Below are 15,848 nucleotides of genomic sequence, written 5' to 3' on the forward strand. Positions count from 1 at the left end.
TGGCGTTTTGCTCTTTTTCAAGTTGCTCGATGTGATTCTTGGCTTGACGATGCCACTAAGAATATCAGCGATATAAACTATGGCCACTTGGATTCTGGATGACCGCCAGGATCACCTGAACGACAAGGAGGGAACCTTCCCAATTCTATGGCGAACCGATTTCTCAGGTACCTCCATATTTTCTGCAGAACCACCAGGCAAATGCTGGTGTTGTACCATAAGGTCATGGCCACTACTTTCCCAGTCCTAGTCCGCTCCCATCCTTCCGTCGCCGAAAACCTTAAATGTCTTAGTACGCCGTAAAACAAGTACCCAAAAGGAAAACAAATATTAGTTCGTCGAAATTTTTCAAGCACAACATATGCATTTTGTTTTTTCTTCCACTCTATTTTCATTTATTTAGTTTTACTTGCTGTATATATTATCACACACTAACCTGCCTGGTGGACATGATCGCTATGGCGTGAAGTGTATGTCGTCGGCTTACTTCTAAAACCTCGTATGTTACAATGTTCTTCCTACCCTTTATATTCCTGAACACTGGTCACGCCTCCCAGCCACACATTTATATGCAGTCCATCAGAACCTTTTTCGTAGTGTTCATTTTCCTATGCTAACGTGTAAAGGAAAATGGACCTTACCATACCGTATTGTAGGAATGTTGTTTTCATGGCGAATTTAAGCACTTCTACAGTTTAATGTATTTAAGGTTCATTTTCCTTTACACGTCAGCATAGGAAAATGAACACAACGAAAATTGTTCTGATGGACTGTACATCCATATGTGGCTGGGAGGCGTGACCAGTCTTAAGGAAGAAAATGGATAGGAAGTGCATTGGGAGATACGAGGTTTTAGAAGTAAGCAATCGATATGGTCTGTCACCGTGGGTAGCCGGTTCGAGTCCCATTGGTTGAAAAAATGTTCACTATCAGAATGTTGGCCGGCCAAGATTGCATGCCAAAAGCCTGTATTAAATCCCAAACCTCTCCGCAGTGTTCATATGGAGTGGGGCCATATGTCGCTGTTTATTTATTGAGAGTTATGTGTTATATTTTACATAAATAATAAATAACAATGAATCTCACATAAGCAATGCTTGTGTGTGGGCTTCAATGAATTAGCAATACAATGGCGGCAAAATATGCTAACTTATTTTATAATACACACTTACATATATATATATTAAGTCAATAATTGGTGCTGGCAATTGTTTAACAGAAATAATTTGTAACAGTAATTTACGGGTACACATTTATATAAACATTAATGAATTTAGGCCCCTCTGTCAGCTTTTTCATTTTTGTTTAGATAAATTCTAAAGGCTAATTACGAGTGATAAAAACATTTAAAATGAAAATTTATTGTTCTTGTTACATATGTCTGTAGAAGCCAGTATTTGAAATTTGTTTTTACTTCGGGTTTGTTTGTGACTCGGGGAGGTAAGGTATTATAAATACGAGGTCCAAGATAACTTGCATGTGTCAGTCAAACCATAGTATTTCTGTACAGGAGTGGCAAACCAGATCTATCTCTCAGTCTTGTATTATGGTACTCTCCTGGTTGGTTCTGAAATTTGGAATAGTTTTTAAATGTACAGTTTTGATGGCTTCTCGTCCGTCGGATGGGGACATAACGCCTTGAGCAGACTCCCTTGGTGCTATTCTATAGGAGTAGGCTATGTGCCAGCACAGGGTTTCACCCTCTCCCTTCCTACTAACATATATATCACGTCATTCATTTCATCGCAATAACTCCTCTGATGAGTTTGACGTCAGGAAGGGCATCCGTCGTAAAAAACTACCTACGAAGATTCATTTCACTTCATACCCGACCGAACCCGTAGAGAAACAGGGCAAGGGTTATATATTAAATTCAACCCCCTTTCATTTCAGGTACTTATCGACTGGATTTTGTCGTTGAAAGCAATGGCTTTCATTTTCCGGATGGGGAAGTCAACCGTATCGGATAAAGATATTTTAATCTCCAAAGCGTTTATGAATTAATAAATTAATGCCAACCGCTTCCATTTTATAAAAAAGGCCAACAGACTGAAAACTTAAAGGTTACATTGACTAAGTCGGCAGTGGAAAAGAATGCCCTGCTTTTGAAAATAACGCTAATAGAGTTTTAAAATCGTTTGCTAAGCGAACATGAGTAGTGCTTATAGAAGATGGCTAGAAAAAAAAGATCTGCTTTAATACCAAAGAAATGTGGGTTTCAATGCAGAGATCGACTTGGAAAGCAGGTCGAAAAGTGCCTAATCATTAGTGGTTCCATCTAAACATCATTCAAAAAATAATACACAGAACAGGTTTTGGAATCACTCGGAACAGTCATTCATCTACCCACCAGCTCGAGTCCGAAAAGGATGTGTTTACTATCAGTACACAGTGCTCAGGGAGACTGCACAAATTACACCAATTTACTTGCCAGAGATCTGACACCAAACACAGACCAAAACCAAAACCAAACCACATGCCGCAACAGCCCCGAAGGACCATGGCCCTCAAAGCGACCGCTGCTCAGCCCGAAGGCCTGCAGATTACGAGGTGTCGTGTAGTCAGCACGACGGATCCTCTCGGCCGTTATTCTTGGCTTTTTAGACCGGGGCCGCCATCTCACCATCAGATAGCTCCTCCACTGTAATCACGTAGGCTGAGTGGACCTCGAATCAGCCCTCAGATGCATGTAAAAATCCCTGACCAGGCCAGGAATCAAACCCGCAACAGCCCCGAAGGACCATGGCCCTCAAAGCCATAAAGAATGCCTCCGGAAAAGAGGCAGGCTCGCTACCCCCACACCACGGGGCCGGCACCAGACACAGCCCGCATTAATAAATTTTGAATGAGACATACATGGAAATCAACATGAACCACAGGTAAATCAGGTAATGAAAAACTAGAAAGACCAGACATACGCCATTCACGAAGTCCAGTGGCGAAGGGGTGCTGAGTCAGGTGAAAAGACAACACTTCTCAGACCTCACAAAGAGTGCTATTTTCTAAAGGTTGGGGAAAATAACATAATGAAGAGGTGCCATACAAATTATACTGCATATCTACCGATTTGCAATAATGTATATGAAATTAAAGTTTATATGTTTGATGCTAGGTGCAAAGGAGAGAAGCACTCCGGAGTATGATGGATGCGCTACACAACTTTGCCAGCAACTACGACTACGTTGTCAACCAGCGAGGAGGTAAGTAATGGGAAAACTATTTTGCATGAAAATCAATAAAATGAATACGAAATATATACAATTTTCAAGAGGTATGTTATACTGTTATAGAATGCAACAGTTTCAAACAATAAATATTTAAAAAATAGCGAAAACATCCTATGAACGTCAGAATATCCAATGGGTAGAGATGTTACTGAACAGGGCTATGAAACAGATAAGTTCTTATGATTCTCATGATGGAAGTTACAAACATATTATGCTCTTCAATCCAACCAGCCATTGAAATAAGTTGTTCTGCAAGTAAGTAACTAACTAATTACATTAATTAATTTTTTGAAGTTTCCTCCAACTTCCACCGATCTAAGAGACTAAATGTAACAAAAAAATTTCAGTCCATCAAACACACTGCAATTACAATATAAATTCTAACACTATAAACACACCTGTAAAAATACACACTATTATAAAAAGAATGACATGTTTCGTTCTACAAGAACATCCCCAGGTTCTATCAAATCACTTAAACCATGCTTAGATATGTACAGTAGGCTATTGTTTACGTTGCGTAAACTTGTCAATTATAGAGAGTTTAGTGATAACAAGAACCAGTAATGACAAAAAATAAATTTACAAGTATTAATATAATGAGAAACTTACGTACTTGTCTAGATCTAACAGACAGCGGAGTGCAAATTTTTGCACACAAAAGGTGTTCCTTAGCGTACCCTTAAATTTACTAACACGCACTCTCGAATTTCAAAATACTTAAATACCAACCTTTTGTGCCAAGATTCGATTTTGGCATTTGAAGCACAGAAAATGGCTATTCGATCGGTGCAAATGGCATACAGTATACAGCATTGTAATATCATTAACTTTACCCACGATTTTTATCAACAGTGTATATTTTCATGTCGGGAAATGAAGTGTGATGCAGAACTGTAGACCTATTCAGCTATATCATTAAGAACCACGAGGACTCATGATATGGGAGAACACATACTAGTGTGAGGACAGAGGTTAATTTCCCAGATAATAATGTAGGTAAGTTTCCGAAAGGGATTTGATGTTAGAAAATGTATAACAAACATTCTCTTAATATAATGTAAGTCTCAACTGCCAGTGGGAATCTAGGTAAAATCTTTTGGGATGGAAAGCAGTGATCCAAACAAACTCTTCGTAGAAAATACTATTTATGAAATTGTAGCAGACATTTTCAGAGACATGTTTGCGAAATATCCGCCTCCTTGACGACAAGAAGAAATCTTCAACCAAGGCCAAATATCACCGAAGATGTCAACGGCAGTTGGAGATGAAACGTCTGGAACGCGTTCATTGACCACTGCTCTCCGACCCGGAAAATTTTTACTGCGAGAACCATCGTTGCTTCAAACAGAAAGAAGATACAGGCATCATCTACTTAGGCACAAGTCAGCTACGCAATTATTAGTCTGCACCGGCTATCAGGGGATTGTTGTCTAGTTGAACTTCCCCCTCAAAACAATAACCACAAAAACTACATGGTAACTCACTTCAAGACTTATTTATATAACCTGAGGTAAGATTACATCGATTAAATTCATAACACACTACATTAGTAATAAATTGGCAGTAGAGCTGGGTATACAGCTCTTACCAATCAGATGGAAAGCTCATTACTACGTTCAACACAAGATAATACCGGTGGACAACGAATACAACCTTCGTATCCTATTTATTAGTAATCTAGGAAAACATTAAAAGAAAATCCAAGATTACTAAATATATACATAACCAATGATGAAATGAATTGGCGTATGGCTTTTAGTGCCGGGAGTGTACGAGGACATGTTCGGCTGACCAGGTGTAGGTTTTTCGATTTGACTCACGTAGGCGACCTGCACGTCGTGATGAGAATGAAATGACGCTAAAGACGACACATACACCCAGCCCCCGTGCCAGAGAAATTAGCCAATGTTGGTTAAAATTCCCGACCCTGCCGGGAATCGAACCCGAAAACCCTCTGACCAAAGGCCAGCACGCTAACCAGTTAGCCATGGAGCCGGACTATACCCAATGGTAGGGTACTAGCATGCGATTGCACCATTGATTGAAAACCTCCAATGCGTACTCAAGCGTCAGGGTTTCAAGCTACGTATGCGATATAACAACGTCCTAAAATGGAGAACCAAAACAGTTAGATAATGGTATCAACGATTAGTTGTTAGAGGCAAACAAAGGGATTTATGATAAGGAATAATGAATGACTACGATCATCATGATGATGATGATGATTGTTGTTTAAACGGGCCTAACATCACGGTCATAAGCCCCTAATTTTAAAACATGATACGAAATGAAATATTTTCTTCTTCTTCCGCATTTCCCACATTTATGGGTCGCGGGTGCGAACCGTGTCGCATATATGGATTTGGCCAATCCTATATGGAGTGATGTAATCACTATTGCGTGTTCCTGTGGTGGTTAGTAGTGTAGTGTGTTGTCTGAATATGAAGAGGAAAGTGTTGGGACAAACAAACAGACCCATTTCCCTAGCCAGAAAAATTAATCAGGCGTGATTAAAATTCACGACCGACCGGGAATCGAACCCCGGACCCTCTGAACAGAAGGCTTCAACGCTGACCACTCAGCCAATGAGTGCGAGGTGATACGAAATGAAATGCTGGACTAAAATTTAAAATTTACCTACTGACCAAAATTATTTAAAAATGAATATGATGGTGAAAACGATTGTGAATATAAAACTGTCAGTGGATCTAATACACAACAACGACTTACCTTCCCTAAAATGACTAACTGTAATACCCGTCGTTGATGGGACAATTACATACACTGCAAAAAAATAAAAACATGCATCATTATAAAGGAGTGTGTTCAGTGGCACCAGGGTATAATATGTGCATACAGAGGGGTTCTTGTGTTACTGATTACTGTAATTTGCCACGGACATCAGCCATCAGATGGCACTCAGGAGAACGGTCTGTGCGCACTCCGTTTTCACTCTGCAGGTACTAACTGTACTGAGGTTAGATGTGAACAGTGTTTGCATCATTCATTCTATGGTACACCACACCCCGCAAACGAGTACGTGCTTCCGTTGAACAACTGCAGCCATTGGAAGTGGGTTGCACTGTAGGCCTGCGGGAAGGACTTATCGAAAGATTGCTGCTCATGTTCGGCACAGTGTATCGGTGGTGTGTCGCTGCTTTCAGCAGTGGTCTGTGGAATATTCCCACACCCGTACACACGGCTCTTGACGTCCACGTAGTACAGACGCACGTCAAAATCGACGCATTGTGCGAACAGCGGTGGCCGATCAAACATCATCCTGGAACGAAATCCAGCCACATATTGAACCTGCTGTGTCACCAAGGACCATTGGGAACCGTCTGCTTGCAGCAGGATTACCATCAGGTGTGCCTCTGGCCAGGCTACCACTGACACCACGACAACGCCAAGCATTCGCCAACTACACCCAGGTCCCACCCCAGGCTTCATGACGTGGAGGGCCATCAGTTGCAGCTCGCGATCACAGTTGGTGTTTCTGCAGGGTAACGTAACCAATGCCCGTTACATTGCACAGGTTGTTGCCCCGTGCTACTGCCATTTCTTCTACAGGAAGGTGATGTGCTTTTTGAGCAGGATAATGCACGTCCACACACAGCTGCTGCGACGCAACGAGATCTACGTTGTTTACAACAACCGCCCTCGTCAGTAAGATCACCGGATCTCTCGCCAATTGAACAAGTATGGGACATGATGAAGCGGGAACTTACATGTTCTCCAGAGCCTGCAAGAACCATTGCCGAATTGCATCAAAAGGTGCAAGATGCTTGGGACAATCTATTCAGGATGCCATTCGACACCTTCATGATCGTTTGCATGCGCGAATACACGCCTGCATTGCCACCAGAAAGAGTTACAGTGTGTACTGATGCGACTGTTTGGGCACCCTTTACTGTGAAGTTTGTTTCATTTGGTCTGAATTTGTAATCATATACCCTGCAGAGATGAACTGCTATCTGTCACATCACTTGTGAATAAAATGTCCTTGTGGATGTTGCATTTTCTTTTACAGCTGTGTAGGATGTGCTATCTCACTCCTCAGCTACTTTCCGCCAATATTCACGCATGCGGTTTTACTGGGGACGCAGCAGTAATCCCATCTATCGGAGATGAGTGGCAGCAAAAGGTACAAATCACGTCACAACAATGGTCAATGTAATGTTACTGTTGGTCAGTTTTATGAGCTGTCGATATTGTAGGCCGTCACATTAAGTTTTCTTGCGACTCTGGGATATTAGTGCATCTAATGTAAAGGCAGTCATTCCTTTTTTCATGACTCCTTTTCTTATTCTTCAAGTGACTGTTCCTTCGCGATTTTTTCTCATTTTTTAATAACCATCTTCACAATTTTCCTTATCGATGCAGATCGATGGCCACGCGATTTTACTCCTTAATAAATGACAAAAACCATGGCTAGTTAACACGATTAAACAATATTTCCATGTTAGCAATGATCGGCGTTGGTACGGACTTCTTTCTTTACACGTCGCACCGACACAGATAGGTCTTACAGCGACGATCGAGTAGGAAATGGCTAGGAGTTGGAAGGAAGCGGGCGGGCCTTAATTAAGGTACAGCCTCAGCATTTGCCTGGTGTGAAAATGGGAAACCATGGAAAACCATCTTTAGGGCTGCCGACAGTGGGGTTCGAACTCACTAACCGCACGGTCAACTCGCCCGGTCTTTGTGAGTTATAATGGAGAACAAAATCGTCCACATACAGCGACGGTACTACTACTGAACCAGCAACAGCGACAATACCGTTTATGGCAATCGAGAACAGAATGGCACCAAGAACCGACCCCTGAAGGACTCCATTTTCCTGAAGATGATATTGCAAATATGCCCTCCCTCCTAAAACAAGGAACAGACGGAGGGACAAATAATTCGCAATAAAAACCGGCAAGTTAACCGGAATTTCCACTGATGCAGGGCTGAAAGGATGCCATATTGCCATGTGGTGTCATAGGCTATCATAGACAACAAATGCTGTTTTCGGATAAACGAATCCTGGGTCGAACTCTCCGGGCGTACCAAGTGGTCAGTGGTGGAGCGTGCAGCTCGAAACCATATTAGTACTCGGAAAAACGTTCTCTTTCCTCCAAACACCATACAAGTGGGCGATTCATCGTCCTCTCAAATAGTTTACAAAAGACAGTTAGGGGAAGAATACGTCTGTAACTTCCAGCATACTTAGAATCTTTGTCAGACTTGAGGAAATGAATTACTACTCCCTCTCGCCACTGTGAGGAAAACACGTCTCCTATCCAGATTTGGTTGAACTTCTCAAGAAGATATAAGAGGCTATCCTCACTGAGGTGTTTCAACATCTGGTTATGGACGTTATCTGGACCGGGATTCGTGTCCTTGCAAAGCTCCAAGGCGCTTTCCCATCCGTAAAAGGCACGTTATAATCCTCTAAAGTGTGAGCAGCAAAACATAGATGATGGCGTTCTGCCTCACGCTATAGAGCAAGGAAATAGGGATTGTAATTCCCGGAACCAGACACACCCGGGAAGTGACTTACTGGATGATTGGCAACCGTGGGTGGATCACTGGCGATAGTGTCTGCAATGGAAATTCGCAGTACAAAAGTTGGTCCTCGTACTCCCGAAATACATTGAAGTTTGGTTCACATTTGAGAGGATGTGCCATCATGGGCGACAAATACCTTCCCCCCATGAAGTTTTCTTACGCTGTCAAATAAGAACTCGCACCTTAACGCTGGGGTTTTTAAAATGTTACCAAATTGGCCACAGTACGTTGCTTTCGACAGCGTTTATGAGCGCGACGTCGTTCTTTTCTGGCTGCTGCAATTTCTTCATTCCACCAAGAAACGAGTTTTCGGCGAGCAGTCCCAGAAAAAGATGGATTGGATTACTCAGCAGGAGGAAGAATAACGTGCATCACATAAGCTCACGTCATCGTCTACGCTCTGGCGATTCGAGCCATACGCTATAGCGATTCGAGTCACAACTAATGATGCGAACTTTAAACAATCAGCACATTTTAGAATCCAACTGGGAGGAGCCTCAGTGGATTTCTGTTTCAACAAAGTAACAACATTGGGGAAATATTCACTGACACAGAGGTTGTCGTGTACATCCCACCGAAGCAGGGGAACGACGCACGGCTGCACGGACTAACGTCAATGCGGGAGAAGGTTTCGCGCGCTATGCTGAAGCGTGTTGATTCACCTGTATTCAAAAATGCATACATCCAGCTCTCCTATCAACTTCTCCAATTCCCTTCCTCTGAGGCAAGACATTTCGGAGCCCCATAATGGGCAATGGGCGTTAAAATAAGCTAACTGGAGGAAAGGAAGTGGGAGCTGATCTATTTTATATGTATATGATGATGATGGATTTACCATGTTAAACTAGTAGTATTTCTTGTAATATGTTCTTTCCATGGAACTGCTTGCTGTACTCTTTTTGTTGTAGTTGTGTAATTATGTTTCAACTATATTATTAAGACACTAGTGTAAGTGTCCATTGCCACTGCGATGTATTTGTTAATAATAATAATAATAATAATAATAATAATAATAATAATAATAATAATATCTTAGTCAGAGGCTGGCTCGGTGGGAAATAAACGTTACAAACTGTAGCCATGACGGACAATGATACACGTACCGCCAATGCTTCCAGTTCAGATCTTATAAGAATCGCCTCGCTGCAGTTATCAGAACGAGTGAAGATAACGCCATCGGAAACCCGGTTGGCATAATGCCGTTCTTTCGAGTACCTATAGTCTAAAATTTCTCAAGACCGTATGATGATTGGTCTGTGTTTACTTTTTTTTGTTTTTTTTGTTTTACGTCGCACCGACACAGATAGGTCTTATGGCGACGATGGGATAGGAAAGGCCTAGGAGTTGGAAGGAAGCGGCCGTGGCCTTAATTAAGGTACAGCCTGGTGTGAAAATGGGAAACCACGGAAAACCATCTCCAGGGCTGTCGATAGTGGGATTCGAACCTACTATCTCCCGGATGCAAGCTCACAGCCGCTGCGCCTCTACGCGCACGACCAACTCGCCCGGTGTTGTTTGTTTGTTTGTTTGCTTGTTTGTTTGTTGTTGTTGGGTAATAATGTTAATTTTACTTTATTATTACATTACTGTAAGTGATCACTGCTACCGGGATATTTCCCATTTGCGATGTATGTGTTAATAATAATAATAATAATAATAATAATAATAATAATAATAATAATAATAATAATAATAATAATGCGAAAGATAATTTAATGTTCCTGAGTGGCGAAAGCGCACCTAAAAGGGATTAAGGTGGCACTTCGTTCAATTGCACAGGCTTGTGGACAGAGAGCAAAAGGTAAAAACATGCGTATATGTGTAGCTTTTCAGCATATACTATTCACCCAGTACAGTATAACAGAGCACAGAGTGAAAGTACGGCTTTCAGGGTCGGTTAGTGTATGCGTTTCAGTGGGTTTGGCAAACATATGCAATAGCACCATCAGCCTCAGTGATTAAAAGAAGGGAAACGATATTTTCATATATACATATATACATTACATCTTCCTGATGTTCTATGCTTGTGTACTAATGCAATAAATCCATTTGAAACATTAGTCGACTACAAGGAATCCGTCAACATACTTACAAATGGATCCTACAAGGTGATGCCTATAAAACAAGCAATTCTACAAAAACATAATGTTCGCAACTTAGTGAAAGTAAGGCGATAACTTGGTGTGTTACGTTTTTCCTACCCGATTCAAGCATCAGCATTAGCACCACATGGGTTGAGTTTAGCCAGCAAAATCAGTGTATACTTGTTACAACTGTCAACGACTAGTTCGGGGAGCGATTGTTGGAGGGAAAATATTATATCAGCCCCATGTATATAAATAAGTAAAATCATATTTATGTGTTGTTGGTATACAATAATAAAGATACCTCACTACAAAAATGTTAATAAGACATAATTTCATTACATTAATTCTAAATTATAAGCATCATGTCAGCTACAGTATATCCATTCTACAGTGTACGTCAGTGATCACAAGGACCATTACACACTTGCATTGACAAAATACGAATAGGCTATATAACTAACGGGATCGCTAATGCCTGTAGGAAGAAGTGAAACATGCTATTTATAAGGAGAGCTCCACAGGCTTGGTCCACAACTTAATACTTCCAACAACATGAAACTAACATATGATCCTGTGATACAGATCCCAGAGTGAAGGAATGGCTTCTGATGGCGAGTCCATGGCCGGTCGTGACCCTCATCATCTTGTACCTCTACGTGGTGCTACACCTGGGACCTCGAATCATGGACGGCCGTCAACCCTACTCTTTCCGAAAGACTATCATCGCGCTAAACATGCTGCAAGTACTCCTAAACGGCTGGGTAGTTAAAGAGGTACGTTTAGAGGTACAGTTTAGCGGTTAGTGTTGAATGGTACGAATCACTGGGAGAATCTCGACTCCTATTTTTACTCTGTATTATCTGTATATCTGTTTACATTTCCAACATAAGTATCAGTAGAAATAAATAAAATTTACTTAACGTCTTACGTCACAAAGAAGTTATTACTTCCATGGAGAGAATTCGAGATGGACGATTTGACCATAACACTAGAAACTGAGAAACTCCTCAAGTCCATCCCCAGTGCAAACTCAGCTTACTGTAAAACCTAACTTCTTAGATCGCAGGTCATCTGAGAAGAAATAAATCCCTTATGTTCTCCACATCCCTCATTTGGGAAGTAAACTGACATTCAAACTAAAGTGAGAAACTGCGCATGATTTGGACATGAGGTATTTCTACATCGACAGCCAAACTATTAACATTCCCCAAAAGAAACTTGTTTTCCCAGCCATATACAGTATAATCATTTAAATTAGTTGCATTATTCCCATTGCTATAGAAATTCGTATCCTTAAACGTGGCAAGTATAAGAATATCACCTATGAAATTCACTGATTCTTAATATCGTTACAATGTAACTTTTAGTGTAACTAGACTTTATTAGTGATGGTGGAAACCTTTAGACATCAAAATTATGCTCTTCAATACTACCACAACATTTCCTTCCTTTCATCCTACCTTGATTTGCTCTCTTAAGCTGTAGACCTATTACTGGTGACCGTTTAAAAGGAACTACTGTCGTCTAACATACACAATGGTGATATACCGGTAAAGTATTCTACGCATAACACAGAAAATGTATCATCTAATATCACAAATCACTTTGGTCTTCAGATTTTCCCAATTTCTGTATGGGGTTGCGGCTTTCTATGAGGAGTGTCCATCGTGTCGAGTCTTGTACCTATCGTGGATTCAACTGCTTCCCCATCATATTGTCCTCCAATAACATCCTCCATTTTTGTGTCTTTCTCTTCCCCAAAATTTATCAATTTCCAATCTCATTCTCCTCTTTCTTACGTACACTTCCTAATACAGAAGGTATTCAGCTCAAAAATGTCCCTGAGTACAAGGAAGACCAAAACGAAGGAGCATATTACCATATAGATTTATCAACACTTTGCTACTAAGATGGTGAATTCTATGCTGTTAAAACTAATTCAAATATTGAATGACATTAGCTACAAATTGTCCTAAATGCTGTTTGTTACATTCTTGCCGTATCAGAGTAACGCAAGCTCACTGATGAAGTGTGTACTGGGGAAATGTACTGTAATGTGATGGCGGGAAGGTAAATGGTAGCGTTAAATTTTACGACTACGATTTATTAATTACTACAAATTGTTTACACAACTAGACATGCACACCAGGACCAAGACTTACACTGACGCAGTACACACCATTACACCAGTTCGCGCTCTCTCTTCTCTCAATGCCCAGTCACACTATTTGTTCACTTTATTGCTTACAAACTAAAACAACCACGCTACATCTTCTTCCACGACTGCCACATTGTTTAAATCAGTTCCACAGTTACTCTCGCTGTACGCTATCACATCCACTTAGTTCACAGCTCGCGCACATCACAGTCTCACAATCCTGAATGTCGTACACTGACCGCGCACTCACGGCAATCATCGTTCGCTATCCCATGCCGACTTCTCTCAGCTGCACTGAACCACACACAACACTCTACCCATTGCTCGCACACAGCACCCTTCAACAGCACCAACTCTGACTGAATTCCAGCTGAACCACTGGAGCTTGTCCGGCCCGCCTTAAATAGGGATGCTGACCCTTCCAGAATCTCCTCGAAAGGAGAAGACCCTAGCGCTCTCTCGACTCCGGAAGATCTGTCCGAAAGATCTGGGTTCACCTTCTAGCTCCTTCTCACACAACCGGGAGGCCTCCAGCATGAGGACAGGGCGACGACAGAGAAGTAACAGAGGAGACTTGAGATTCGCTGTGCGGTGAGGCCCTAACTCGTTGACGTCATTCCGGCTGGGGCCAGCCTGACTTGCTCTACCCAAGGCCTAATATGGCGAACACCGCCACAGTATATTAAAGAGAATGATGAACAATATTTTGTTACGACAAATTATACAAATTTGATGTTGATTCTTCCGTACAAGAGACAGCTCAGATTCTGTGTCAGGAAGTGTACTCATCATTTCTGCGCATAATATGCCCATACCACCTTCTACCTGCTTGGATTTTCTTCTGAAATTCAATCAGTTTCACTGTTCCTCCGATGTGCTCATTCCTAGTCTTATCCGAGTTTTCCTACACACCACAGAGTTCAGTGTTTATATTATTATACATATTTATACTTCATGGCTCGCCTATACTCAATTTACTAAACAACGCTAGCGCCATACAGATATCCCCGCCCCCGTACCAAAAACGCTATATGGGGAGGGAAGTCATTAGCTATACCAATACAGTCTTACTAATAAAAAAAATCCTTATACAGTTGTTTAACACGTGTATAGTTATACACTGAATAAACCCTGTATAAGCGTTGCATACTTTTCTTACTAATAAGTAATAAACGTCGTACACGCATTGTGTTACTATAATGCACGTATACACTCGTTCGAAGCCGTAGGAATCTCTTCCTGCACTTCACTGACGTGTTTCTTCACGTTCATGGTGGTCACTTTTGCTCGTTAGGCCTATCTGTGTATATATCTGAATGTTATCGGTTGAAATAGGTGAATATCCAGTTATGTACAGAATTTCAAGCCGCATCTAATGCCGTTAACAAAAATAATGTTAAAAAGTAATCGAGTGTGAAAATATTAATATAATGGAACGTTAGGCCAAATTAAAAAATCACCGGGCGAGTTGGCTGTGCGGTTAGGGTCGCGCAGCTGTGAGCTTGCATCCGGGAGATAGTGGGTTCGAACCCCATTGTCGGCAGCCCTAAAGATGTTTTTACGTGTTTTCCCATTTTCACACCAGGCAAATTCTGGGGCTGTACCTTAATTAAGGCCACGGCCGCTTCCATCCCACTCCTATCCCTTTCGTATCCCATCGTCGCCATAAGACCTGCCTGTGTCGGTGCGACGTAAAGGCACTAGCAACAAAAATATCTTCATTGCATGGAACCTATCATGTCATAACTCCCATTTCATCTTCATTATATTTGTATTTTTTCACTGCTGGTAAAAAAACATTTCGGCTCAACGTAGATAAGTTTGATTTTACATTTGATAGAAAAAAATTCCGTATGTGTCTTTCCTAACAGTCATGTTCTGAAAGTGGTACGCGCAAGCACGAAAAAGTCAGTCGCTGACCAACGTCTTTACTATTAGCTTTACACGGGGTGTCAAAGCGAGGCAAATGGCCTTCGGATACGGAAGTTAGTTTTTAAACAAGCCTCAAGTCTTTATCTCGATTAGTTCTTAATTTATGACAGGAAGAACGTCTCGTTTGTTTACGTGATACTGCTGGCTAGCTGATTTCCCAGTAAGGATCTCCCAAACAGTGCGCATTTAAATCTCCAGACAATCGTATGCAGTGCAGTGTTCACTTTATCAGTAGTATAATATTGATCAAATAAAAATCATTGATAAATGTACAATTCTTGAGGACAAGTGGATTGTGTTTGTGAAGTCTATGTAGTTTGCGAGTGCGTGCTTGTGCGTGGGGGTTCTTAGTTCCAAGAACAAATGCAGAAGGGTGCACATTGGATCCTCAAATTAAGAAGAAACGTTCCATAGTAATAATTGTCACTGATAATCATTAACCTCTTTCTGAGCTCATATCCGTAGTGCTGTGAGAACATGAAGTTCACAAGATATAAAGCCACCCCTAGGATCTTTCATTTCTGACTTAATGACAATTCGAGCATACTCCTTCGTAAATGGATATTTAATTTTAAAACTTCAGTCATCTAAGAAAAATGGGTCTTTCCGCCTCTCAAGGTGTTTTACTTTACGAACATTTCCAGCCTCTATGACCTCAAAATGTTCTTCTTTTTTTCTTTGCTAGTTGTTTTACGTCGCACCGACACAGATAATAGGTCTTACGGCGACGATGGGACAGGAAACGGCTAGGAGTGGGAAGGAAGCGGCCGTGGCCTTAATTAAGGTACAGCCCCAGCATTTGCCTGGTGTGAAAATGGGAAACCACGGAAAACCATTTTCAGGGCTGTCGACAGTGGGGTTAGAACCTACTATCTTCCGAATCCTGGA

The 15,848-nt window shown here is 41.4% G+C and overlaps 2 protein-coding genes across 4 annotated transcripts in view; one reads left to right on the forward strand and one right to left on the reverse strand.

Annotated features, from left to right (window-relative positions):
- Positions 1 to 15,848, reverse strand: part of LOC136864045 (oxysterol-binding protein-related protein 9) — an 830,446-nt gene that overhangs the window by 602,031 nt on the left and 212,567 nt on the right. The window lies entirely within an intron of this gene.
- Positions 1 to 15,848, forward strand: part of LOC136864046 (very long chain fatty acid elongase 7) — a 51,695-nt gene that overhangs the window by 24,437 nt on the left and 11,410 nt on the right. For both annotated transcript variants that reach the window (XM_067140574.1, XM_067140575.1), the window contains exons 2-3: positions 3,113 to 3,200; positions 11,453 to 11,643. In XM_067140574.1, coding sequence (XP_066996675.1) covers positions 3,113 to 3,200; positions 11,453 to 11,643 — 279 coding nt within the window. The remainder of the gene's footprint in view (positions 1 to 3,112; positions 3,201 to 11,452; positions 11,644 to 15,848) is intronic.

The sequence above is a fragment of the Anabrus simplex genome, chromosome 2, assembly GCF_040414725.1.
Source record: "Anabrus simplex isolate iqAnaSimp1 chromosome 2, ASM4041472v1, whole genome shotgun sequence".
NCBI lineage: Eukaryota > Metazoa > Arthropoda > Insecta > Orthoptera > Tettigoniidae > Anabrus > Anabrus simplex.